The 25192-nt window shown below is 51.0% G+C and overlaps 8 protein-coding genes across 8 annotated transcripts; 3 read left to right on the forward strand and 5 right to left on the reverse strand.

The window, feature by feature from the left end:
- Positions 1-1571: 1571 nt before the first annotated feature.
- On the forward strand, positions 1572-2624 carry IAQ61_012037 (uncharacterized protein; the record flags this gene model as incomplete). The annotated part of the gene is made up of 1 exon (XM_003844591.2): positions 1572-2624. One exon carries the CDS (start codon positions 1572-1574, stop codon positions 2622-2624), a length of 1053 nt encoding a protein of 350 aa, XP_003844639.2.
- A 168-nt stretch (positions 2625-2792) lies between these two features.
- Positions 2793-5035, reverse strand: IAQ61_012038 (uncharacterized protein; the record flags this gene model as incomplete). Its single annotated transcript, XM_003844592.2, has 2 exons — positions 4818-5035; positions 2793-4755 (listed from the first exon to the last, which is right to left on the reverse strand). The coding sequence occupies exons 1-2, from the start codon at positions 4934-4936 to the stop codon at positions 2793-2795; spliced, it is 2082 nt and encodes a 693-aa protein (XP_003844640.1). The 5' UTR covers positions 4937-5035.
- Positions 5036-5450: 415 nt separating this feature from the next.
- Positions 5451-6022, reverse strand: IAQ61_012039 (uncharacterized protein; the record flags this gene model as incomplete). Its single annotated transcript, XM_003844593.1, has 2 exons — positions 5451-5622; positions 5751-6022. 2 exons carry the CDS (start codon positions 6020-6022, stop codon positions 5451-5453), a joined length of 444 nt encoding a protein of 147 aa, XP_003844641.1.
- Positions 6023-6479: 457 nt separating this feature from the next.
- IAQ61_012040 (uncharacterized protein) lies at positions 6480-8261 on the reverse strand (the record flags this gene model as incomplete). The annotated part of the gene is made up of 1 exon (XM_003844594.2): positions 6480-8261. One exon carries the CDS (start codon positions 8259-8261, stop codon positions 6480-6482), a length of 1782 nt encoding a protein of 593 aa, XP_003844642.2.
- Positions 8262-8426: 165 nt separating this feature from the next.
- IAQ61_012041 (uncharacterized protein) lies at positions 8427-10568 on the forward strand. The gene is made up of 3 exons (XM_003844595.2): positions 8427-8559; positions 8658-9433; positions 9571-10568. Exons 2-3 carry the CDS (start codon positions 8815-8817, stop codon positions 9672-9674), a joined length of 723 nt encoding a protein of 240 aa, XP_003844643.1. The 5' UTR covers positions 8427-8559; positions 8658-8814; the 3' UTR covers positions 9675-10568.
- Positions 10569-10641: 73 nt separating this feature from the next.
- On the reverse strand, positions 10642-13427 carry IAQ61_012042 (uncharacterized protein). The gene is made up of 2 exons (XM_066099457.1): positions 13244-13427; positions 10642-13168 (listed from the first exon to the last, which is right to left on the reverse strand). Exons 1-2 carry the CDS (start codon positions 13252-13254, stop codon positions 11566-11568), a joined length of 1614 nt encoding a protein of 537 aa, XP_065950976.1. The 5' UTR covers positions 13255-13427; the 3' UTR covers positions 10642-11565.
- Positions 13428-16244: 2817 nt separating this feature from the next.
- On the reverse strand, positions 16245-18192 carry IAQ61_012043 (uncharacterized protein; the record flags this gene model as incomplete). Its single annotated transcript, XM_066099458.1, has 5 exons — positions 16245-17070; positions 17127-17644; positions 17701-17914; positions 17965-18085; positions 18135-18192. 5 exons carry the CDS (start codon positions 18190-18192, stop codon positions 16245-16247), a joined length of 1737 nt encoding a protein of 578 aa, XP_065950977.1.
- A 603-nt stretch (positions 18193-18795) lies between these two features.
- On the forward strand, positions 18796-24805 carry IAQ61_012044 (uncharacterized protein; the record flags this gene model as incomplete). The annotated part of the gene is made up of 6 exons (XM_003844599.2): positions 18796-19519; positions 19566-19678; positions 19850-20648; positions 20723-21046; positions 21107-21271; positions 21429-24805. The coding sequence occupies 6 exons, from the start codon at positions 18796-18798 to the stop codon at positions 24803-24805; spliced, it is 5502 nt and encodes a 1833-aa protein (XP_003844647.2).
- Positions 24806-25192: the final 387 nt, after the last annotated feature.

Here is a 25192-nt window from a genome sequence, read left to right on the forward strand (position 1 = left end):
GAATGATAAACAGGGATGTATGAACCAGCATAAGAACTGGGACGTGTGTGGAAAATCGCACGAAGCGAACTTTTGCGAAAATTACAAGGTCTCTTGCGTAAGTTATTAAATCTCTCTTACAACACAGCTGCTTACATGGCGTAGGGCGCTGATTGCTGCCAAATCTCTACGGGTTGGGGCAGAGCGTGCCCTTAGTTGCGGAACGTTGCTATCAGACTGCGTGCTCTCTACAACTGCTTGACACAGAAGCTTTGAGCTACTTGCCAATTGAACATCTAGAGGGCCTTGTCCTATTGTATCTAGCCGGATTATTCTTAGGAATGAAAGCTGCGTTATCCACTTGAAGAATAGGAAAACCGTGTTGAATTACTGGCAAGAGACGAGGTTTCTACGGAATATCTCACCCCCAGGCTAGAGTGCACCTGTTCAATTAGATCTGCTATTATCGAATACTGACAATCAGGTCGTTCACTCGTCTTTTTTATCTTTCTTCGCCTCAGGGTCCCCTTCTTTCTTATATATTCTTATATCTTTAAACTTTTTTAGTACAAAGAGTTTCTAAGGCTAAGTGAGACTAAAAATAGTTACACTACAGTACAAAACCGGTTTACAGTAGCCATATTTATCTAAAGTAGACTAAGAAGTGGTTTAGGTAGAAGAAGTAAACCTAAATAAGGTTTATTATACTATGTATTCTATAAAAGTAAACTACTTTTATTTCTACTTCTATTAATCTACTAGTATTAGTAATAACTAGTTTCCTACTAACTATTTAAGTATTTTACCCCTCCTTTCTTTAATCTTCTTCACCACCTCTATCACCACCTCTATCACCACCTCTATTATCACCACCTCTATCACCACCTCTATTATCACCACCTCCTATTAGTAAAAATATTATAACTTATTATTATGTTATATGTGCATATAGCGTGAAGCTAATCTTCTCTACCCCTTTTAGTCTTAGTTAGGTATTATAGCGTATAATAGATATAAAACTACTTTTTATACTTAATTTAAACTACCTATAATAAAAGTAAACTACTACTTTAAACCTATTTACGGGTATACACGAGGTTAGTTTACACCTATATAGTAAACCCCTAGCGTACCATTCTACAGTAAACAATTTTTTACCGTAGTGTTACATAACGTCCTTCTATCAGGTTTAAAATCTGAGCACTTGGTCTCTTCCCTAGCTTTACGCCCTTAGGGTTCTTCAACAATCACATACTCTTCCAACGTTCGTAACAGGCCCGCGCGTTTTGGGTAATCCTTGGTAAATACCTATAATTACATAGGTACAACAAGTTCCCTCTCGCGTCTGTAATATTCACCATATGTCTAGGACGTGTTAACGGGTCTTGGACTTGCCCAAATTCTCCTGAATCTCTCCATCATGTGTGGTTTTTCTACATTCCACACCGTCGGAATGCAGGTCCGGTGTGCATTTCAACCACTCCCGCCTTACTCAAACGCCACGGTCACCATCCCATTGTTCCGCAACCATCAACTTTACCACTCCTCTTTGCACCTCAAAGCCGCTCATCTCTTTGTTCAGAATCGCCACCATGACTCCAAGTACACTTCACATGTTTGTCGCGACCATCTCATCTTTCTTCCTAAGTCCATGTTCTCGTGACTATTACGAGCCGCCTTCAAGGTCAAGATCGAGAAAATCCAAGCGCATTACCTGTAACCAGTATTCACGACTTGAAATGGCACCTATAACAAGACGACGGAGTCGACTGATGAATGTGGGCGAAGTCGATCGATCATTGCAGCATGACGAAGTTTTAAACATCACCATTGACGATGAAGAAAGTAAGGAAATCATCAAAGATATATCAACTCCATTCGCAATTTCACACGCGTCCCCCTCAACACCAGAAAAATACAGCCCAGAAAATCAAACAAGCGAAATGCCACCACCGACATCACCACCCCCGCTTAAAGAACGCACACTGTCTGTCGAAATGACCGAAGCCATCGAGGCACTGCATCGTGCCGAGGAAGCAGAACAGCTCCTGACGCCCACCAGCATCAGGGACAACGAGCAGCATGTTGATTCTTCGGGAGAAACCCCAGCGCCTACACACATACCGACTACGGCACAACCACCAGCTATCCAAGCCCTCCACCGCTCCACCGACCAAGACGCAGATCCATTCTCCCCGGCCTCGGAGGAGCAGTACGAGAACGAAGATGAAGCCGAGCAGGAAAAAGACACAGACACAGACACAGACTCCAAACAAATTACCTCGGACCTAGAAATCATCATCCCTGACTCCCCCTCCCCACTCCAACATTCTCCTTCGTTGAAACCACACAGATCAACATCCTCTACCCTCTCCGCCCCCCTCTCCACCCCATCTCCATCACGCGCCCCCGCTCCCAGCCCAGCACGTCGTCCACCCACAACGATCCCGCCCACCAAACACCCCTGGTCCATGGAGTACATATGCTACGCCTGCTCGGCCACAGTGTGTGTGCGCGGCGGCGGCGGGGGGATGTACGACGCTCCGGGGGGTGCGCATATGGATGCAATGAGGTGTAGGGAGTGTGGGTGTAGGGTGATGTGGAAGAAGAGGACGGAGAGGATGGTGCAGTTTGAGGCTAGATGATTGGGGGAGTGGAAGGGGCGGGGGGGGACGGCTGGGTGGTGTGGTATAATATTTTACGTTGCGTGTCTGATATCTATACAGATGTCAACGTTGCTTCATCGAACACTACGCCCTTGAATATTTCCCATCATACATGCTCGTTCCAACCCACCATCCTCCCCATCTCATCTACATGCCCTCTACCCCCACCCCCCCAGCAACCCCCGCAAACCTCTCCTTCCTCTCCGCAATCTCCGCCCGCACCCGACTCTCCCTCTCCTCCCTCCCCAACCCCCTAACAAACTGCAGCAACCTCAACGCCCCTGTCGGCGTAACCCCCTCCACCCTCCTCGCCATGCCCACGCTCTCCGGCCTCGCCACCTCCAACGCCCTCTTTTCCTCAAAACTCAGGCCGAAAATATTCTCATACTCGATGTCAGCGGGCAAGCGCAAATGTTCGTCGCGCAGCCAGCGCGCCTGCGCGGCAGCCTGGTAGGCAACGTAGGGCGCATACGTTGCGTTGATATGCACGCGATTGCGGATGCGTTCGGGGAAGTCTTTGATCTGGGGTAGGAGCGGGATGAGGTCTGTAGGGGATGTATCTGGGAGGCGGAGGATCTCGTAGGCGGAGCGTTTCGTGCTGTCGTTGCGGACGGCGTGGCCGGCTTCGTTCCACGCGGTCCAGGAGAGGGTTTTGGACTGCAGGAGCTGGGTGAGGGCCTCGATTTGCTGGCGCTCGCTTGTGTAGGCCGACCAGCGCGTGTTTGTGATGACGCCGGCGGCGTGGCCGAGGGGCGTGAGGCGTGTGTCTGCGTTGTCGGCGCGCGAGGACATGCGGTATTCGCTGCGGGAGGTGAACATGCGGTAGGGTTCTGAGACGCCTTTTGTGATGAGGTCGTCGATCATGATGCCGATGTAGCCGTCTGCTCGGGACAAGACGAGGGGGTCTTTGTGCAGACTTTTGAGTCCCGCGTTGATGCCAGCGACGATGCCTTGACCGGCTGCTTCTTCGTAGCCCGTGGTGCCGTTGATTTGGCCGGCTAGGAAGAGTCCGGATATGTTCTTCGTTTCGAGGGTGGAGCGTAGATGTCTGGGGTCGACGTAATCATATTCGACGCCGTAGCCGGGTTGCAACACCTTGACGTTCTCAAGCCCCTTGATGGTTTTGAGCATGGCGAGTTGGACGTCTGCAGGAACGGTGCAGGATATTCCGTTCGGATAGATGACATCTGTATCGAAACCTTCGGGTTCGAGCCAGACGATATGTGATGTCTTGTCCGCAAATCGTATCACTTTTGATTCCAGCGATGGGCAGTATCGCGGTCCCTTGACGGTTTCGCGAATATGTATTGACTTGTCGAGATTTTTCCGTATGATATCGTGTGAGGCTTCATTCGTCCGGGTTTCGTAGTTGAGGAGCTGGTTCTCCACTTGGACGCGGTCGTTCAGATAACTAAAAGGCATCGGTGGATCATCTCCTTCTTGTGCATCCAGCACTTTATAATCAATCGTCTTCCCATCCAACCGTGGCGGTGTCCCCGTCTTCAGTCTTCCCAGTGTGAACCCCGCATCCCTCAGACTCTTACTCAGTCCAAACGTCGCGGCCTCGCCCATGCGCCCAGACGGAAATGCCTCGAGCCCAATATGTATTTCTCCTCCCAAAAAGGTTCCCGTGGTAATCACAACATTCTCCGTCATAACCAGCTCTCCACTCTCCAACCTCACACCCGTAATCCTCCCATACCGCCCCTCCCTCCGCGCCTCGTCACTCCTATCCACAATAATATCCGCCACGCTCCCCGGCACCACACTCAACCCCTGATACCCCAAAATCTCCTCTTTCATATACTTCTTGTACAAACTCCTATCGATCTGCGCCCGTGGCCCCCAAACCGCCGGTCCCTTTTTGCGATTCAGAACCCTAAACTGTACCCCAGCTTTATCCACAATCCGACCTACAACGCCGTCTAGCGCATCAATCTCGCGCAGCATGGTACCCTTGCCGATTCCGCCAAAGGAAGGATTACACGAGCAGACACCGAGGTTGTCAAGGCTGGGTGTGATGAGGGCTGTGCGGGCGCCGGTTCGCGCAGAGGCGGCGCTGGCCTCGCATCCAGCATGACCGCCACCGATGACGACGACATCATAGGGTCTGTTTTGGCGTTAGAATATGGTGCTAAAGTATTGTAGACTTGGGAATGGAAGATCATTTACCGTGGGTCGCTCGAGACGGTGGCGAGGTGGCGGCGCGATCGTTGGAAGCGATTGAAGGACCGCACGCGGGGCGCATGACCCCAGAGCTGATGCGCTCTCTGTGGGACAGCTCTGTGCATAGTCAAGGGGCGTTTGTGGTGGTGTTACGGAAGTGGCCAAAAAAGTTCCGATAGATGCGGAGGTGCGCTCTTTCGCCGCAACGTCTTAGCGCACGGATCATGGGTTTTTGTGGCATGTAATAACTTTGCCTAGTGATGACATGGTTGGGAAAGTCATGGACATGGCTTCCTAGTCTGAACAGTCGGATTAAGTATAGACATGAGTCGAGGGCATTGCTTGCTTGGATGACTCGAAGAACTCTGGGGGCAGGAGTGGACACAGGCCGAAAAAAAAGGTATCATTCATACGCATAGCATCCATCCCAAAGACTGCAGAGCGGAGATCATTACAAAGACGACTCTTCAAAGCATAGTTTACACTCATAGCATCCGAAGACAACAACAACAAGAAGAAGAAGCTTCTTGACAAGAAAGCCCAGACAGCGCCACGGTGAAATTCGAGTACTCCATTATACCACCAAGCCATTGCCCAGCCAAACTTATCGATACCATCGGAGAAGCAGTCTCGGGAGCCCTAGCCGGACGCCTCCTGAACAAGACCCTCATCATTGACATCAGGGTCCTCAATGCGAGCACGCTGCAAGACATCGAAGTTGCGAGCCACCAAGCTCAAGTTCGAGCGCTTGTTGCCCTCGGCGTCGGTATAGTTGTCCATGCGCGCATCGGCATCAACATAGAGGAGGGATCTATACAATGCACGTTAGCCAACTGAACCATCTTCACAGTCCAGCGTCCATCGCCCTCCAACTCTTTCACACCGGGTCATCCCCACCCCAGCACAGCCATCCCCACAACCATGAAAAGAATAACTCACCCCTTGGGAACACTCATCAAGAAATCCTTCTGTCCACCCTGCACAAAACTAGCAACCCGAAACCAACTCGTCTTCTTGTCCTCGCCCTTCCCATAGCTCGTCCCAATCACATACCGCACCAGCGTACGATCCCCACTAATCGTGACCTCCTCAGGCACAACCCCCAGACGGCCTACAATTGTCATGCGCGCAATTTGCTGGCGAGCCGTGCTGCTAAAGGCGCGGGTCGCACCTGGGGCGCGGAAGGCGGTGCGGAGAGTCGAAGTGAACATTGTGATGGTTGGTGGGTGAGTGGGTTCTCTGTCGAAGAAATTTTTCAAAAGTTGAGGGATTTGGTGTCGATGTTTCTTTTTTTGCTTCCGCGGAGAGGAATTGGTGAGGTGGATGGGGTAGAGGAGCTGGGATGGGAGGGTGGAGTGGGGGTTGTTTTGATGGCGGAGGCCTTGCTGCGAGTGTGAGTGTTGGACGGCTCGCGTCGCGGTCGTGCGACTAAGAGTAACTGTATTGGGAATGGGCGGTAAGGGACGGGCTCACGTGTGCCAAGGCCTTTGCGTGGGGCATCAGGTCGCCTTACATCGTAGTCTCGTAGGCCCTCATGAGCCAGCGCACTTACTGTCGTTGACGTGGAAACTTGACTATTAGGAGTCGTCTAATTCCGGGTATATATTAATGCAAAAGTCAAATCTATCCTTGCAACTAGACATACACAGCGCGAGGTCTCTCATCCCCCTATCTCTTCACCTTCTTAGCATCCCTCTCATCCTCATCACTATCGTACTCCTTGTAAATCCCCTTTGGCTGCGTCTTATCCCATGCACCCGTAAAGACATTCTTCTCCCCAGCCTTGGGCGCATACTTAAGCAGGGCCTCTCTCGGATCCTCGTCTCGCATGTCACTACCCTCAATTTGCTCCATCACGTACTTCTGATCAGGCGTAGACTTTGCAAATGGCGTGACAGCAGGTACATGTGGACGTCGCGGGTCACGACTCTTGCCAGAAGCTGTGAGCCCGACAGTTGGGTGGCGTGCAGCGAAGGAGCCAGCGGGTGCTTTTCCAGATGGGTTCTGGGCTTCGCCTGCCATGCCTAGGGGATCCATGTCTACGGTCAAGGAAGGGTCATCATCTATGTGACGCTTCTTTGGTGCTTTGCTGAGGATGGTCAGGGCGCCGTTGGTGGAGAGCTTGGGGTTGAAGAGAATGGTAGTTTGGCCATTGGCGGAGCCGGTGAGGATCTGGTTGAGTTTGGGGTGCCAATTTACTGTGATGAGTGGCGAGCCAGGTGTCACGGGTGTGACAATCTCTGGACGAAGTGTGGCGGGGTTGAGAATATGAAGATGACCTGTTTCAGAGCCTGTGACGATGCTGGAACCGTTTGGTGCAAACTGTATGTTTGAAGTTGGGTATTGCGATGATGTTGATGTGTGCGATGTCATGTTGAGCGGCGTCTTGAACTTCCTGGTATCCCATAGTTTTATTGTGTCGTCTCCGCCTCTTGTAATCACCAGTCTGCCGTCGGCACTGATGTCAATTCCGCTCGTCCAAGTATCTTTCGCATGCGCATCTCGAATCTCCGCAGTAGGACGATGGAATGGGCCTTCACCACTCCACATGACCAAGCTACCATCTAAAGCCGCAGCAACGATGATAGTGCCATTCCCATCCGGAGAAGGCCCCCATGCAATAGCCGTCATTCTTGTCATACCCGCGCTGCCAGCAGCTCGTGACTTGTGTACGATGACCTCCTCCTGTTTAAACCTCTTCTTGGTGTCCCATATCCGCACTGTGCTGTCTGTTCCTGCCGTGACGAAGCGCTCTCGATCTGTAGGATGCCATGCGGCACTCGTAACCTCTGATGTATGTCCCTTCGTGTTATGCTTATCCCTCAAGTACATGTCACCCTTTTGAAACTCTGCAGTGAGTTCCCCATCTCTACTGAATAACCTCGCTTGTGGTGTCGCTGTGATGCACAAGAATTGGCCTCCTGAGTTTGAGGGGAACATGACTTGGTGTATTGAATGCGACTCGGCGGTCTGCGAAGGTTTCGTCGCAAACGGGTCTACTGTCTTGAACGCGCGAATAGTCGATGGCGTAAGCGCAGACAGATCGTGCAGCTTGAGTGTGCAGTCGTTGCTCCCCGTCACCAGTCGCGTCCCCGAGGGGTCCAGTGCAATGGTTGTAACAGCTCGGTCATGCGTCTTGATGATCAATTCATGAGACACGGGGTATTCGTCCTCCTCATCACTCATGTCGCTATCGTCGTCATCATCCGAATCCTTGTCGCCCCCGTCCGATCCGGCATCTTTCCTCTTCGCACTTTTGCTCTCATCCTCGACTGGTCTGCGCGCGCGCTCGATTTGCGCCTCGACGTTTATTGAACCATCTTGTTTCCCAAAATGGTTGGGCATGTAATTCGCAAGCGCGCCATCGTCATCTGCTGAGAAATCCATTGGCGGATTGTCTGCAAAAGATGCGTAGGTGTCTATTGTAGGTGTTGTGGAAATAATGTGCATGCGCGTGGTGAGAAAGCTGGACGGGATATGACATAAAGCGGCCGCCTTGACGCTAATGCTAACCTAGCCGTAATTGTGGGCCGCTCTAACCATATCTAGAGTTACATTGGATCCCTCTTTGGACGACTCATGCCACCCTGATGTAGTAAATTTCCTAAACACACTGAACTGTCTTATGAGGGGCCTGGTTATATCTGGAAAAGATGGATAATCATTAGAGAAACCCCAATACCGCATACCTCATTGCTCGAAAGGAAGAATAATATTTTGCTGGTGTAGATGCAGTGTAAAGTGTACAGTAAGCCTTCTCAAATTAAGCTAACCACCTTCACCCCATCATCATCAAAAGTATCAGCAGAACAACGACCCCCAGGTGTAATAACAAAACACATAAAGTTATATACAAATACTGCAAACCAGCCGGTCCGCAATACCACACCAGACCTGCTATAACTGAAAGCCCAGCACATCCCCGAATCCCCTCACATATCCGTCTGATCCGCCCCCCTTCCCCCACGATCCCCCCTCTTCCTTCCAAGAAAATAAAAAGAAAATGGCAAGAACTCTCATCCTCTTCGGCGCCGGCCCAGGCATCGGCAACAACGTAGCCTTGGCCTTTGCCGCCTCAGGCATCACCCACATCATCCTCCTCTCGCGCAATACACAGCGCCTCGAAACCAGCGACGCACCCTTGCTCCGCACCTCGTACCCCTCGCTCAAAATCTCCACTCTGCACTGCGATCTCGCCGACCTCGCCGCGCTCCCCTCGGTCCTGGAATCTCTCTCCCGCTTGACGTCCGCCGCAGACGTCGAAGTCGTCTTCTTCAACGCCGCACGCATCAAGCCGACGCAAGACGTGTTTGGTGTCTCGGTCGAGGAGATGGAGGAGGATTTCAAGACTACGAATTTGGCGCTGTTTTTGGTTGCGAGGCATTATCTTCCTGTTTTGACGGATAATGCTGTTGCTGCTGCGGCCGCGAAGGAGAAGGGTGAAGGGTCAGAGCGGAGACCGGCGCTGCTGGTTACCAATTCTGCGTTGCCGTGGGATCCGGTGCCGCAGCTTCTGTCGCTGTCGTTGGTGAAAGCCGCACAGAAGAATATGGTGGAGAGTTTTGCGCGGGCGTGGGAGGGCAAGGGTGTGCACATTGGGCTGGTGTTTGTTGAAGGTACTGGTGAGTACTTTTTTTCTTTTGTTCCCCATTTCCTACGCTTTTATTGATAGGGGGAGAGAGATTGTGCGTGGAGGGGATTTGTGGGGAAGGGTCTGGAAGTTCTGGGTTTGGAGAGATTGGCTGACGTGAGGATGTAGTTGCGCCGGAGAACAAGGTGTTGAACCCCAAGACTATTGCGGAGAGAACTGTGGCGTTTTGGAAGGAAGGTAAAGGACTGGGAATCAATATCAAAGAGGAATAAAACGGGAAAGAAATCTTGAAAGTCAAGAGGAGTTGAAAATAAATATCTGAGACTGAAGAGCTAACGAGAAAATCCATGAATCTATGAATCGATGAATTGTTCTTCTTGTTGAGATTTACTTTTTACTGATAACCTTCTTGATGTGCGCTACTCTATACATTCAACGTAGTTTAACACGCAAACAACCCAAAAGGAAAGAAGGGCAAACCTACTTCAAACTTTGACCTTATTCACACCATAACCTCAGAATACAAAAATGTTTCCAAAAGAATGCCCCAAGCAGGCTCCATCATCGCAGCGAAGGAAAGTACTGAGACCACTGCACCATCTGATATACATCTTCCGGAACCGATCGCAAACCCCAAAACACCTCTACCAACATGTACAGTCTGGACAGGAAATACAAACCTAGGCTGAGCCAATAAAACACCCGAACTACTTGAGGATACTTCATTTTGAAGACGTAATTAGTCGGCGTGGAGAAGAAAATCGGCGTCAGTGTACAAACGATGCTGCAAAGCCTCCACAACCCTTGCTCTGCGTCGGAAGAGAAGTAGAACCTCCAGCCGAGGATGTGCAAACCGGCAAAAAGAACAAAACTGGATACAAATATGGCAAGGTGCATCCAATCATCGGGTACGACTGTGGGGGAGAATTTTACTCGTTCAAGCACACCCACGTCATACAGTGGAGATGCTAGAAGTACTTTAGTCCAAAGCACTATCCGATGTACCAATGTAGAATCACAGGCCCTTGCCCCCTACTCATCCTTGGTGGACGCCATTTGTAGGAGGAGGGGGCGGCTTAACGTTGTTGCCTTGCGCGGGAGAGAGGCAGAAAGAAGCAAACACCAACGCAAGGCAAACCACCAACCACCAACAGACGCAGGGCTAGTGCAACCCAAACCAGTCAGCCCCCACCCACGTGCACAAAAAGACATACCCCTTTTCCTAATATATGACACCAGGCACTCAGTGAATTCAAATAATCTTTGTTTCATCCTACGTAATTCGCCATTCCATGCACATCAACTTGCACCAAACCCCTCCTCCTACCACGCTGTTCCCAGGCTTTTTTTTACTCCGCTGAAAGCAAACTCCCAATCTCCCCCATGCCCGCGTCCGACATGAAACGCTTCATCACGCCCGACCAAATTACCCACATAAGCGCAGAAAAGGAGCAACAACACGAGAACATAATGGACTGCTACCAAAGCCCCTCCCTTTGCAGTGCCGCCAGAGAATAAAATGAACTGGATTGGGAAGATGAAGAAGAAGAAGAAGAAGAAGAAGAAGAGAAAAAGAAGAGAAAAACTCCAGTAGATTCCGGAACGAGAAAATGTCTCCAAACCACCCAGGTGAGCTTCTCAAACTGTTGCCATTGCTAGCCGCTCAATGCTCAGACAGACCAGATGTATGGGTGTGTGAAAGGAATGGGCAAGGGAAGCTACAAGTTGAGGGTTGCAGCGTGAGAAGGTGTAAGTTGAAACAGGGTGTTGTACAAATGTGGTTGCAGATGGTAAAGAGGAATGGGAGGCGATTGTGTACCAACTTTGGGAGCCGTGGACGTAATTCGGGGTGTGGGTTGGGTACGGTGTACGGGGAACTGGGAAGACGAGGTGTTGAGGAGCATGGCCAAATGGATTGATACAGCCAAGGCATATGAATAACGTCGAGGTAGACACCCACAAAGAGAGGTCGAAAACAAGGTAGTCCCGCCGGATATGTGTGATCAAGGCCTCTTTGAATGAGCCGTCCCATTGGCGCCTGCACTCCGGAAAATAGCAGATTCTGGAGCGCGTAAAAGTTATACCGCAAGTATCCAGTCGTTTCTATAAAGTAGATCATCAAAGTTGATCATCGTCGGCTTGAGAGCAAACGTGAGAGAAGTCCTATATCTCCACTGTTTTGAGCTCCTCGCTCTCGGCCACGGCGTTCTTCAAGGAAGATGGCGACTTGACCTTCTCTTTTGTGTCCTCCTTTGCGGTTTCCTTGACATTCTCCTTGGCGTTCTCCTTATCGCTACTTAGGCTGGCTCTCGCTGGTGCCAGGTCGTCGCTGGGCCGTGGGGTCTCGACAGGAATGAGCTTTTCAGCCGGGACGCTGGCCTTTGAATCAAGGTCCGTGTGTACGCGGATCGGCTGCGGTGTCTCTTCTGCCACTCGGGCTAGTGGACTCGAGAGCTTGCCTCGGGGGCTGATGCCCTTGGATTTGGTTGACAATCGGTGAGGACTACGGCCGCGATCTTCGGGAGTGATGACGGGGCTGTGGTATGGACTGCTGGCTGTGCTGCTAGGAACCACCATTCCAGGCGCATTGGGGTTGACGCGCAAGCCGCTGTTGGGACGTCTCCTCGCCGGAGGTCTGCGGCCGTGCTTCTGATCGCATCGCCAGCGAAGGATCTCGAGGTAAGGGGGCTCGACATTCTGACGCTTGAAAGCCAGAAGCTTGAGCTCACCAGTGTCCTCGTCCATGTGCACGTTGTTCGAGTTGAAGTCATCTGCAATCATGGCAAGCATGGCAGCCCAGGATCGCGCGACAACGTATTTGCAGTCGTAGTCGCGACCGAAAATGATGATTTGTCCCCATGTGCCCGTGGGGCCGGGCGCGAGATCGGTAGCGAGATAGTTGCCTCCCCAATCGCGTGCCAAAGGAATCCAAGCTGGGTGGGCGTAGGCCTTCTGAACGGCACCTGGCGGTTGCGAGTCTTGGCGGGCTAGCAGGTCCTGTCGCCAGAGAGGGTTGCCTGATGTCTGAGGCTGTGCGATCGGAGGCGCCGTGGACGAGCCAGCAAAGGCCTTGACTGGAATCTGCGGGGACGAATAGTCGACCTTGGTGGTGAGGTATTCCTCGGCAACCTTGCGCCAGTTCCTCCACTCCATGACGATTTCCTCGCAGTCGAGCAACATCATGCCAAAGAGGAGACCGGTCGGGAGACCGCCGCGCTCCTGGCCATCGTGAATTTGCAACGACTCGCGTACATCCATGGGCAGAGTGGCATCGAGCTCGTGCTCCAGCTCATTCACATCGTTTGCCGTGCAGCCCTCGCAGACATTGTCAAAGAGCTCCTCGTAATGATCCTCGACCCAGCGGTCAATGCGCCTCCACGAGTGAGAGACGGGCGGCGGCGGAGGCAGCCCCTCGTTGAAGTCCTGCATGGGGATCTGGCCATTGGCGCCCTTGTCGAACGTGTCGGAGTCGGTCGTGTTCTGGCGACTGAGCGAGCCGCGCATCCCGGGCGAGTAGGGCGAGCTCGGGGACAAGGGGCCTTTGGGCGAGCCGATGAAGCCATTGCTGGTCGCCAGGTCGTCGTGCTGGTAGGGCGAGGCGAGGTCCATGCGAGACTCGGCGCCGCTCGTCGCTATCGAAGTGAGGGCCGAATGGCGGCTCTGTGGGATGGGGATGTGGCGGCCGGTGCGGTAGGGGGAGTCGTGTGAGGCATGGCGGTCGTTGGACGTCATCGTGTGCCAGAAGTCCTTGAAGGACGCGGCTATTCTGTCGTGTCTGTCAGTCGCGTGGCCCTATGTGAGACTGGCAATCTCCTTGGGAAAGAGGAGGGGGCTGTCCTACTGTTGTGCCATGATTGTGGTGTCGGCGGTCAAAGGGAGAGGGCGGCAGCGAGCGAAGTGTTGCGCTCAGCGCGGTGGGCCCAGTGCAAGGTGCAGCGAGGGTCCAACGAAGGGGGGGTTTGTTTGTCTTGGGGGGTATTTTTTTTTTGTTTGTAGAGAAGACTATGGCGGTCGAAGGGAAGAGAGGGAGGGGGGGGGGAGGGGATGGGGGGTGGTTGGCAGGTTGGCAGCTGGCAGGTTGGCAGCAGAGCTTGAGGCTTGAATTGCGGTCGGAGAAAGTGGAGGTGACGTTCGACGAAAGGGGTGCCGAACGTGCTTGGCTTGGCGTTCAGGGCACCCTGGAATTGACTCGCGCGGCGTGGTGGATTCCACAATTTGGCCGTGTGCTAAGCCCAAGTGAAGTGCCTGGGTACTCTGCTGTGTAGGGTAGTACTTGTACGAGACAACGCATACAACAGACAGACTGAGCAAAAAGTGGCAAACTCTCCCACTGCTGCTGCTGGTGCTGCTGAGGAAGGGCAGGTGGTTGTGGTGGGGGTGTGGTGGTCGTGGTAGTAATGATAGTAGTAGCAGTAGTAGCAGTAGTAGCAGTAGTAGCAGTAGAAGCAGTAGAAGCAGTAGAAGCAGTAGAAGCAGTAGAGTAGAAGCAGTAGAAGCAGTAGAAGCAGTAGAAGCAGTAGAAGCAGTAGAAGCAGTAGTAGCAGTAGAAGCAGTACTTACCTAGTGGAATGGGCGCCGCGGCTGTTTACAATACCTAAGCGTTCGTTGTCGGCCTTTGTTAGGCTTGTTTGTAGCCTATCTACTGGGCCCAACCTCCGCGCCTACTTTACCTCTTACCCGCGAATCTGCTCTCTCTCTCTCTCTCTCAACCCGTTCACACAACCCCAGTCTGGCCCCTATTAATAGCAGCGCGTACACAAATACTCTCACTGTAACATGGAGTGAGTACTACTAACTAGGGAGTCGAGTGCTATGTACCTGGGTAGGCATCATGAGGATAATGTGTTGCTGCTGCTCATCTTGGCCACTGATAGCATGCATTACACTGCTCGAGTACATCAACTGCTCAACTGGCCAACTGATCCTCTCTTCTTCTCCCCTTTTCCGGCTGCCCATCATCCCACAGCGATCTTGATAGGTAGGAAAAGGAGGCCAATCTGCTCTGCTCTAGGATTTGGCCGTGGCCCATTCATTCGCATCCCTCTGCATCCATTCGCCGCCTGATCCCCGCCTGGTTGTCTCCAGCCGAAGCCCTTTGTTTCAGGTGTGCATATGCGCCAACATGAGCCGTTCCCGAAGCCACCACGCCTTCATCAGCCATGCCCGCTCCCAGCCGCCAGTCTTTGCGCGCTCTGTCGCTGCTACGCTTTGACGCCGTGGTGTCGGAAGCGGCGCAAAACTTTACAAGTCTGGTTCAAGGGCTCCTTGGACACTCAATAGGCTGGCTGGCTCTGTTGGACAGATCAATCACATGGAATGGGCGCCCCCCTTGTTTTCCCCTTGTCAACCTCCTTTCAGACCTTCCTACTGCATCGCACTTGTCTCACTTCGAACCTGACCGTTCATACATACATATAACGTGGTATATTAATAACATGATGGCAACTTCATACTCTACTACGGTTTGTATCAGCTTCTGCCAATACACTAGCTGCAACTCATCTAGACCATCGTTTCTCCCCCCCCCCCCTCATGCACCCAGATGTCATGGGGTCTGCGCATCTGCAACCACATTCACAGATCCTAAATCGAGTGACGTGTCGAATGCCCTTACTCTCCCTCTCCGCCATTCTGACGTCGTCGCAAGCTTCAGCCTGCTGCGCAAACGTCCAAACCCGTTTGAAGCAGAGCTAGAAGTAGGCAATATGCATCTCTCTCGCCATCGAGTCTTGTTTCACGTCGCCTGCAAGATGCCTCGCACAGGTGCGTTATCTCGAGTGACACGCGCGTGTGATTGCGTGCATTCGCTCAGCCTACCGGTACACAGCCAGAGTCTCCGACTCCACTCCACTCCACTCCTCTTCAAGGTTTCTTCCCCTTTCCCTGCCCACACGCCAAGCAACCGCTTTTCTCCACCATCTCCTCTGTTTCCTACGGAAAAGCTTGAAATGTCTTGCCACCCACACGCAATCATGAGCCACAACGCTCCCCTCGCTGTCCCTGCAAGTGCTTGTGGCGGACAGAGGGGGCTGCTTATTTTTAGACAGCTGTGCGTTCACCCTGTCGCCACAACGCCTTCCTAGCCGAGTCGGCTATGAGCAGATTGTCCATTTCGTTTCCCAAAGATGAGCGTTTTGCATGGGCAACTTATACCTAGGGTACCCATTATTTTCCTCGACGTTCAAAGACTCTGCACACTAGCACATTTTACCCCAGATCCGAACACCGAGCGCCTGGGCCCGGATACGAGAAATGATGTGAAGCAATACGAGATGATGTACACGGCTCATCGTACTCTGCTCATCGAGATTTGCAGCTACGCCAGATTGGGCCGACGGCGAGATCCTGGAAAACAATGTTTGGGGGGGTGTGAGCACGCAAGCTTTGCCCAAAGCTTACGTGGTGCACTTCGCTCAGGGGAAGATGACGGGAAACCTTGGAACGCAGTCTGAATACTACGTCAGTTTTGCATCATCTCCAATGGTGTTGCTTCAGTTACAGGCTTTTAGCCTGTCAGGCATAGGATCCAGTAGTAGACTTCTCACACTGAGTTGGTCACATTCTATCCTTGCATTTTGTTGGCTTTACTGTTGGCGACGACACTGAATGATGCCCACAAGTATAGAGCAACTGTGCAAGGCGGCCTCTAGAGTGTACAGACTAAAATGTCCCATACCCTGCGTGGCCGTAGAACAAGCCACGTCTTGATATAGGGTACATAGGCTTATTACAAGCGACATGACGGATAGCCCGCTGAGTTAATGCAAGAAAGGCACCTGTCATGAAGCGGCACCACTGTTGCCGAGGATGGCAACCCAACGTCTCTCATGCCTTCAAACCTCTCATGTCATTGATTTGCCCAGAAAATGAGACAATTCTTCCTGTAGCGGCAATACGATACCCTCCACTGCCGCTTGCAAGAACTCCGCGTCCTGCAAGCTAGCCCCAGGCTCGCTGAAGCAGTGAAGACAGTGCTTCACGGCGCTCAGAAACGCTGCCGAGAGGTCATCTTGCGATTCTTCTGCCCACGTGTGGACCATGGAGCAGAGTTGCCAGGGGTTCTGATGCAGGGCTGGGTCGGTAGCGCCATGCTCTGACTCCTGGTATTTCTCTGCTGTTATACCAAAGTAGAGCTCGAGGAGGGCGATGGCCAGTGCGAGTAAGACTGTGTTCTTGTTCTTCCAGCTGCATGGACTCTGACCTGTGGTGAGATTGACAGTGCCCGGAGCGACGTACGGGTGCTCGATATCAATATCGCAAGGGGTTGTGCCACTTTTGTGGAAGAATATATCCTTCGCAGTCCACTGGTTGGTGAGCCATGGAGTAGAGTTCAAATAGAGCACACTACATGCAAGAGTCAAAGCTAGACTGTATCTATCCCGCTTGCTCAGCTTTGTGCGTTTCCCTCCCAACACTGAGGGGCGGGCCAGTAGATCATCCAGTGATATTGCGCCTGGTGAGGATGGAATTTTCCTGACAGTATCGACACGATAGACGCCTCTGAGGATGCTCTTACTGTCAAGCGAAAATCCAATAGCTGATTTACCTTTCAGCTGCTGTATTGACGCGCATAGGTCTTTCACTTCTTCCAGTGGCCCAGCAGAAGCGATAATAGGGTCATCCACAGAATATGGTGGTGGCGTACCAAAGCTGACAGTCTTGGCAATCCTATGCAAATTAGCACTGAGTAGTATCTAGGCAATACAGCTAAGGATGCGACTGACTTAGATTTTGACGGTGAAAATGCTGTGAGGTTGGCCGTGTCTTCTTCAGGTTCATCTTCAATTGAGATCTCAGCCGCTTGCCACAGCCATGGTGTCTGCTTGTTGTCGGTATCGAGTGTGGAAAATGAGACATTGAAACTGATCTTAGAGGAAATAGTGGCCTTCTTTGGTCCTCTGTCAAACAAATCATCTCGTGGGTCTAATTGCAAATTAGACCTGTGGGAGGATCTGCATGCACACGACCAGCACAGCGTGAGGGAATCATGGAGACTCTTTGCGTAGCCTTGCAATCGTCGAACACGCGTCGCGTTTGCTGGTTTAACGGACTTTCGATAAGTCTGAATCTTCTCCGTCTTTTCACTGAATCTCTCAAGCTCCTTGTTGCACTCGTCAAGCTCGTTCAGTAGTCCTTTGATGGTCTTCTTGTTCATCCCAAATCGAATTCGCTTCCGGAGCTCGAATTTATCGCCCTTCTTTGGGTTGGCGGCGACTAAGGATTCGAGATCATTGCGGGTAAGCTAGGATGACTTAGATAAGCGCAATGTAAGGGCGAAGGTATGCGGAATGCTCTTACTTCAGTAGCCCGTTCAAGATCCAGCTTGCTTGCTATCAGCTTGGTAATCCGCTCAATATCTGTTATTGTATTGTGGTATGCCTGGTAAGACTCTTGAAGCCTATCCTGCAACCTGAGTGCCATTTCCTTGCTCTTCCATAGCTGCTGTGAGGACCCTGGATCCGCTAGCATCTCGTCCAGTTCGACTTCGGACGTGATAGGCTCGAGGAGATACCTGCCAGTCTTAGTTATCTAGTAGACGATATCGACCGACTCCACTAGTACCGTATCGACAGCGCGTAATGGACATGTTGTGTCCTAAGCTTCCGTATGAATTGTGGCAGCTGCTGCTCCCATCTCATGAAGGATTTGATGGGATCAAGTCCTTCATTGTAGCTCTCGATGCCTGGAACTCTGTCAATGAGCTGAATGCAAATAGCATAGACTGTACACACCTTGTATAATCAACGGCAAACATCCGAGCACCAGTCCAGCTACCTCTACACCACTCATACTGAATGTAATGTGCCCAAAATTGTTCCTGCGCCATGGTTATTATCGCGTGCTGGAGCAGCGCATACCGGTAAGCGGGGTAAGAATGCCTCGAAGTAACGCACCGACGTCACACCATTATAATCCACATACCACCATCTGGCGTGTTCTTATGACCAGTCCTGCTCCATCTCCATCAAAAGCTGAAGCTTGTCAGATGCCATTCCGAATAGTTGAGGCGCCGGCACCAGACTGGAATTGTCCTAGCTTCGTCGCCCTAACGTAACTTATACCTATGCCGCTGTACAGCTGAAGCCTTCCAAAGGTTCCCTAAGGAACCAACAACCCGTGATAGAATAATCACCTACCACCTGATCATAACAAGGTACACTGCATCTTGCAACAAAAGACAGGTTGAAGAACACATGTCATTGTCCTACTCGTCAACTACCCACCGTATAGAAGCTGAAAAGCCCGACTTCAACACCAAACTGCATCGCTCGCTTGGACACTTTCAAATTTCAGCCCATTGGAAAAATCCAAAGCACCTCTTGAACATTCGCCCTCATCCATGCTGAGGGCCCAAATATCAACAGTATATCGGCTGGGGTTTGAGATGTCGCTATGTCTAAGTTACGACTTGCCACCGCCGCAAACGTACAAGCATTTCACAGCTTACTCCATGCTCTCGACGTAAATCAGGGCGATTTGGCCATCACGATAGATGCCGAAGCACTTGAGGATGAATTTGGCCGATTGAGAGTCTGGTCTGGAAATTTGGGTGCCTTACAAAAAGGGCACAGTTCGCTCGACTATCGATTACGCGACTCCCCGCTCCTGTCTGGCAATGCCCTCAAGCTCCTGCAGGAGCTTGAACAAAACCTCACAGAAGCATACGCTATAGTATCTGGAGCGCGTCTACCCTATGAACAGCAACCGAGGTCAGAAGATGTCACTGGGGAAGAAGACGACGACAGCTTCTTCAGTGACGATGAAGATAACGGCGGAGGCGATCAAGGACCCGAAAGGTCCAAGACTGAAATGAGCATGCGTTTCTCGGAAGTTGTGGATATCATCGACAATCTATACAAGCTGAGTGTCCGTATCAGAACACCTACGATACGTCTGAGATCTCTCAAAGCAGCATCTTACGCGCCAAAGGATCCCGAAACAGGTGTCGACATCATGATTGCGTATGCTAAATATGATGATGCGCACATCACGGAGGTTCTTACAGCCCTACGACGGCCTTTCGTAACGGAGGCGCAAGCTGATGAAGATTTTCTCTCGGCACGGCTGAGCGCAGCTATCACGTTGCGAAGACGACAGTTCAAATACTGGAAGCGACGTAAGTTCGAGCAGAATGGTGAGCCCCGTGTGCTGACATTGAGTAGATCGAGATAAATTGGGTGCAACGACAACGTCTGAAGAAGGGTCTATGCCTATGGCACCGTTTACGAAGCTTCCTGTTGCCTCCTTGAAAGATGAAAATATACCAAACAAACTTGTAAGTGCCTTATTTAATCACATGTTGGTTTATTTTTCAATCCTATAAGTAGTACAACCAAAACAAAGCGGTCAAACTTTCAACACATGTGCTTTGGGGCTTCAACCCATCAGCGAGTGACCCTAGATTCCGGATCGACTTGGAACTTCCGCTAATTGCAACATTCACCAGGAAAATCCAAAGGTGGTCTTGTCAAAGGAAGCCCAGAGTCAGAAAACTGGAAAAACATTGCTGTCAGGTACGGAAGCGACATATTATCATCAGTCTTTGGACGAAATTGTCGATACGAAATCCGTTACCAGCTACGCCGTAACTGTCAGAGACATACAAGGTCGAGGTGTAGATCTACCACCACCTCCCACAGCAGCTACTGGTGACAGAGATTTCGAATGTCCCTACTGTTACATCATCTGTCCGGCGCGATACGGTCGGGGACGCGCCTGGAGGACTCATATCCTTCAAGATTTGCAACCATACTGCTGCACATATGCAAATTGTGATCGATCAGAACGGCTCTTTCGCAGTCGAAGGGAGTGGATTGAGCACGAGGCCAGCCATCGCAAAGTTTGGAGATGTCCAGAACATCCGGACGCGGTTTACAAATCTGAGTCAGGTTTGGAAGGCCATCTCCGGCGGGAACATCTTGCTAGCTTCCCTGAGAGTCAATTGCCAACAATTGTGAAGGTTGGGGAAACGACTACTGTGGATGTGCGGAAGAGTTGTCCAATTTGTTTCGCTCCTGCGGATACTGACGGTCTGGGTGACTTCCAAAGTCATGTAGCGAATCATTTGGAGCGGATGGCAACATTCGCTCTGCCCAGTGGCGTAGGGGGAGATTCCGATGGTGCAAGTGGCGTTGCAAGCCGCGGCGGTTCCGGCAGTACAGTTTCACATATCATCACGAATCCAACGACTGAAAGCGATGATTCAATTCAGGATGTATCGAAAATGGATGAATGGGACATTGGTGGTGGGTGCACAAAGCCCCGAGTTTTTGTTCTGACTACAGTCAAAGTAAAGTCCAAACTAATGATTGGATCGCAGATGATATAAAGACCGCCCAGTCATTCAATCCGGAACTGGAAACAGGAATCGAACGAGCTGTTTTGTCGGCCGAAATTCTACAGCAACTACCAGACTTGAGTCTCAATCGAGTGGACATGGTAGCAAGCCACCTTAAATTCACGGATGATTCTGAGATAGCTAGAGAGATTAACAGCCAGTCTGACGAAAACGAAAACGAAACTAGCATTTTGGATGTTAACCAGGAAGAAGAGACTCCAGCCGAGCTTGAGAGGCATCTCGAGCAACGCGAGGCTTTCAAAGTCCACCTCTTATCGATGCCAGGAGCTACAATGGTTCGATTTTGTACGTACATGTGCGAATAACGTCTGGAACACAAACTGACGGATCTTTCCCCTTCTCTAGACAAACGTTATGGCTCTTGGACTGGGCGTGCAAGCTTTACGGACGGTGCTGCAGCTACGGAAGCAATGAAACTATTCAACAAAGCCCAATTCCCAAAGATCATACTTCGTCAGAGCGCGAAGTTTCCGGAAATACTCAAGTTCGTCTCACCAAATCTATCTCACGGTAAGTGAAAGAAAAATTGTTGCTCTTCGCACATGCTTTGAGAAGTTTGCACGATCTATTGGGCAGTGGCTCATATTAGATCCACAACCTTTGGCGAAATTCCGTGAATGCTCAAGACAACCCTATGTGAGAACGTACTGAGCATGTGTTTATACAGGCAAGAAGGCTCCACCGAATCGACGACCAACCAACAACACAGAGGATGCTGGTGCTGATCGAAGTGAGTCACCAGCGTCTGTGGCATACGAGGACGAAGAGCAAAGATCAAGAAAACTCCCTGCCATCGGTATATCCGATATCCCTACATTAAGTTCCCTATACCGATCCCGCAAGCTGCTTCAAAGCGAGCAGAGCTACGCGCCTAATGATACTTACAACCAGATGATATCCTTTTGTTATTACGATTTGACACGGCTTAAAGTCGATGCAATTGTAAACAGCGCCAATTGTGGACTTTTGCCAACAAAAGCAGAATGGACCCTCAACAATGCTGTTCACCGAGCTGCTGGTCCAGGCCTATTGCAGGAGACAAAGTTCAAAGCCAAGCTCAAGGCTGGGCAGGCTGAGCTCAGTCATGGTCATAATCTGCCCAGTGATTGGATTATCCATGCTGCGAGGCCACAATATGCCAAAAGTAAGGGTATGGGCCAATTTAATGTGCTTACCGAGTGCTACCGCAGTGCCTTGAAAATTGCAAAAAATCATGTATTCAAGACGATAGCATTCCCAAGTCTAGGCGCTGGCGGATGTGGGTTTCCTCCGCGCATAGCTGCGCGCATAGCCCTACAAGAGGTTCGTGAGTACCTCGACGCACATTCTGACTATCCATTTCAGCGTATAGTGTTTTGTGTCAACAGCGAAATTGACAACAAAGCATACATGGAATTCTTCCCAGTTTTCTTTCCACCGACACAAACGGATTTGGATCCAGCCAGAAGACCAAGTCATTATGCCAACCTGGCTACCTTGGCGACTCAGGTACTTGAAACTCGCAGGCAGCTGCAAGTGGCCAGAGAGAGATTTCCCGCAGAATTTAGCTTGCTTGTTCCAGACTTCGACAGCAACATTATCAGCGAATTCAGTTCCATGGATGCTTCCTTGGCGTCGTTCCGCACCTTTCTACTGGGACCTCAAGAAATCGACACGATCCTGGACGATGTCACTCCAATTTACTCAGTATTGCAAACAACATGCCAGCGAATTATGGAGACTATTGACAAGACAAATGACACGAGAGGCGCATGGGAGAACTATGAAACCTACTGGGACAGATACAACCGGCACATGAGAGATAGTTACGGCACAGATCTTGTCCAGATGCTAATGGCCTGTCGAAAGTCCGTGAAACACCTGGATAAGATTGTAGCATATAATGGAACTGAAACCGAGGCGACATTGGGCTGGAGCGATACATTGGGGGACTCTGGCGCTCTACAGGAAGGACGTGATAATCAAAATGTCCGTTTCCATACTGACAAGGTCTCACACGCCCGCGAAATTCGTCAGAAAGGCGGTGATCAACGACAGAACACTGTCAAATTAGAACAAATTACCTCCTTGGCCAAACTCTATCAGCTTGGTGAGCTCAGCAGGAGGTCTACGACAGTCACTCCTTCGGCTAAATTGAACCACTCTGTCTATCTAACGAGAGAGGATATAACACGATTAGAGGTTGACATCATGGTCAACTCGACAGATGAGTCATTTTTGGGCATGGGCACGCTTGACCGAAGCGTGTTCAAGAAGGGCGGCCCCGAACTACGCGATCAGGTCCAGTTTTTCGGCACATGCCAAGAAGGCGATGTCAAACTCACACCAGGCTATATGCTGCCAGCAAAACACATACTTCACACAATTCCACCTGAGCAGTATGGGAGGGAAACCCAAGATATTATGCGAGGTATATACCGCGAAGTCCTTCACACTGCCATGTTGATGCGAGCCACTTCGGTTGCGTTTCCAAGTATCGGGACAGGCATGCTAAACTATCCACGACGCGACAGCGCCTCCCTAGCCATGGAAGAGGTGAAGAGCTTCCTGGAGTCAGCAGATTCCACCAATTCAATCGAGAAGATCATATTCGTGGTGTACAGCTCCGATGACGAATTTGTCTACAAAAGTCTTCTGCCAGTCTACTTCCCGCCAGTGGAAGATACGACAGAGTCGTTCTCAAAGAGAGCAGTAAAGGTCAAGAGAACATCGATGACCGTAGAGCCCACGGGAACCTCTCGTCGTACGCTATTCAGTTCTATTGGTGAAGCACTTCGCCACGTGCGTCCTGACAAGCAGCCAGAGATCTCTCGAGATGTTAATAGCGACGAAGAACATTATCTCATTAGTTTCGAATCGCATGCAGAAGAATGCACAATCTGTAAAAACATCGATCAATTATACGCACAAGGTCTCAAGCTTTGTTCGAGAGGCTATGCTCAGGCTCAGCTCCTGCTCGCGCATATGCATATGATTGAGGACCAGAGCATTCACACAAAACCCAATCAGAATGGACACTACGCCAAATTGATGGTTCCGCCAGAATTGTACCCATTGTCCGTCAAGTTGCTGCAAACTGTGGAAAAGAGTTTCCGGGACAACGAAGCGGATACGCCATTTGTATCACTGAGCAAGAATTACGCGGAATACTCTATGCAAAGCTCCAAGCGGTCAATTTCACAAGAAGATGACTCTCAAAAATCCACGTCTGTGTCATCAAGACAGAAACAAGAGTCAGCGCAAACAAATTCTCAAACAACTGCAGTATCAGCGGATTTGGAAGGAGGAAAGGCATCTCATGAGCAAAGCGGTGGGACATTTGGTGGTCTACCATCTCGAATCAAGAAATTAATGGGTATGACTTCGAGCATGAGCTCTAGCTCCCGTACCAGCTCAGCTCAACGGAGTTCGACGACATCGGAGACTGAAGCGAAGCCGATCAACGTCACAAAGGATTCACTCGAAAATACTGAGATATCCCAACCTGGTATCATGGCACCGCCAGTAGCCCTCAGCCCTCTTGCGCAGAGAATCGTCGACCACATGACCCACGACCTCAGGACCCGGCCTGGCTCGTACCTTGGCCAAACCATTGCCGACATTGTAAGCAGCGTCGACACGATTGGTCAGTCGCCGCTGGAAACATTGAAAGCAGTGCAAGACCTCTCGGCAAAGGGCTACATCCACAACACCACAGATCAAAATACCTGGGTCCTCTCGCACCCCCCGTCACATCTCCCGCCTCTTTCGCGAGACCAGATTCACGATTCGTCATTGGAGTTGCCTGCGAATAGCGAGATGCTGCAAAGTATGACTCCGATCAAGGCTAGAGTCCTCTCGTATCTTGACACGGCCACGGCTCCGACGGAGCCTCAGCGCGGCCGCACGATTCACAACATTGCAACAGCACTTGATGTAGACACCATGTCCGTCTGGGCAGCGATACGCGAATTGGAGCCAACAGGATACATTCAGCGGTCTCCCCCCGGTGGGAATGCCTGGATCCTCGTCCCACGTCACCGCGACCACAGAGACCTCGAGTAATGACGGGTTTCCCGGACTATCTCCGGCCAAGGATGCGTGGGCTTTGGCGTCTCAAGCCGAAGTTCCGAATCCGAGTCTGGGTAGACGGGAGGTGGAGGATGGGAATGAAAAGCGCAGGTGCGAGCTGGAGGACAGGTAGAGGGGCAAAGAGCAGACGGAAGGCGAGGCTGGATAGGAAGGTTGTGGGCGCTATGGTTGAGGATGAGGTCATGTATGAAGAGGGTGGGGATTGAATCGAGGTAAATGTAGTCGGTGCGTTGATAGATTGATAGATTGAAAGGTAGTGAGTATAACTACGTTATTTGGTGCAATCTCATCTACCTACAACCCGTTTCCCTCTTCCCCCACTCCCCCTGTTTCTTTTTTTCGAGGAGAGAACGAGAGAAA

The sequence above is a fragment of the Plenodomus lingam genome (genome assembly GCF_022343315.1).
Source record: "Plenodomus lingam strain CAN1 chromosome Unknown scaffold_20, whole genome shotgun sequence".
NCBI classification, from domain to species: domain Eukaryota; kingdom Fungi; phylum Ascomycota; class Dothideomycetes; order Pleosporales; family Leptosphaeriaceae; genus Plenodomus; species Plenodomus lingam.

What these genes read in the sequence shown, in the direction of transcription:
- IAQ61_012041 (XM_003844595.2), top strand. Translation starts at nt 8,815, where the DNA reads ATGGCAAGAACTCTCATCCTCTTCGGCGCCGGCCCAGGCATCGGCAAC. An exon ending in GGTGTTTGTTGAAGGTACTG is followed by an intron (nt 9,434 to 9,570) that starts GTGAGTACTTTT and finishes GTGAGGATGTAG; the next exon opens with TTGCGCCGGAGAACAAGGTG.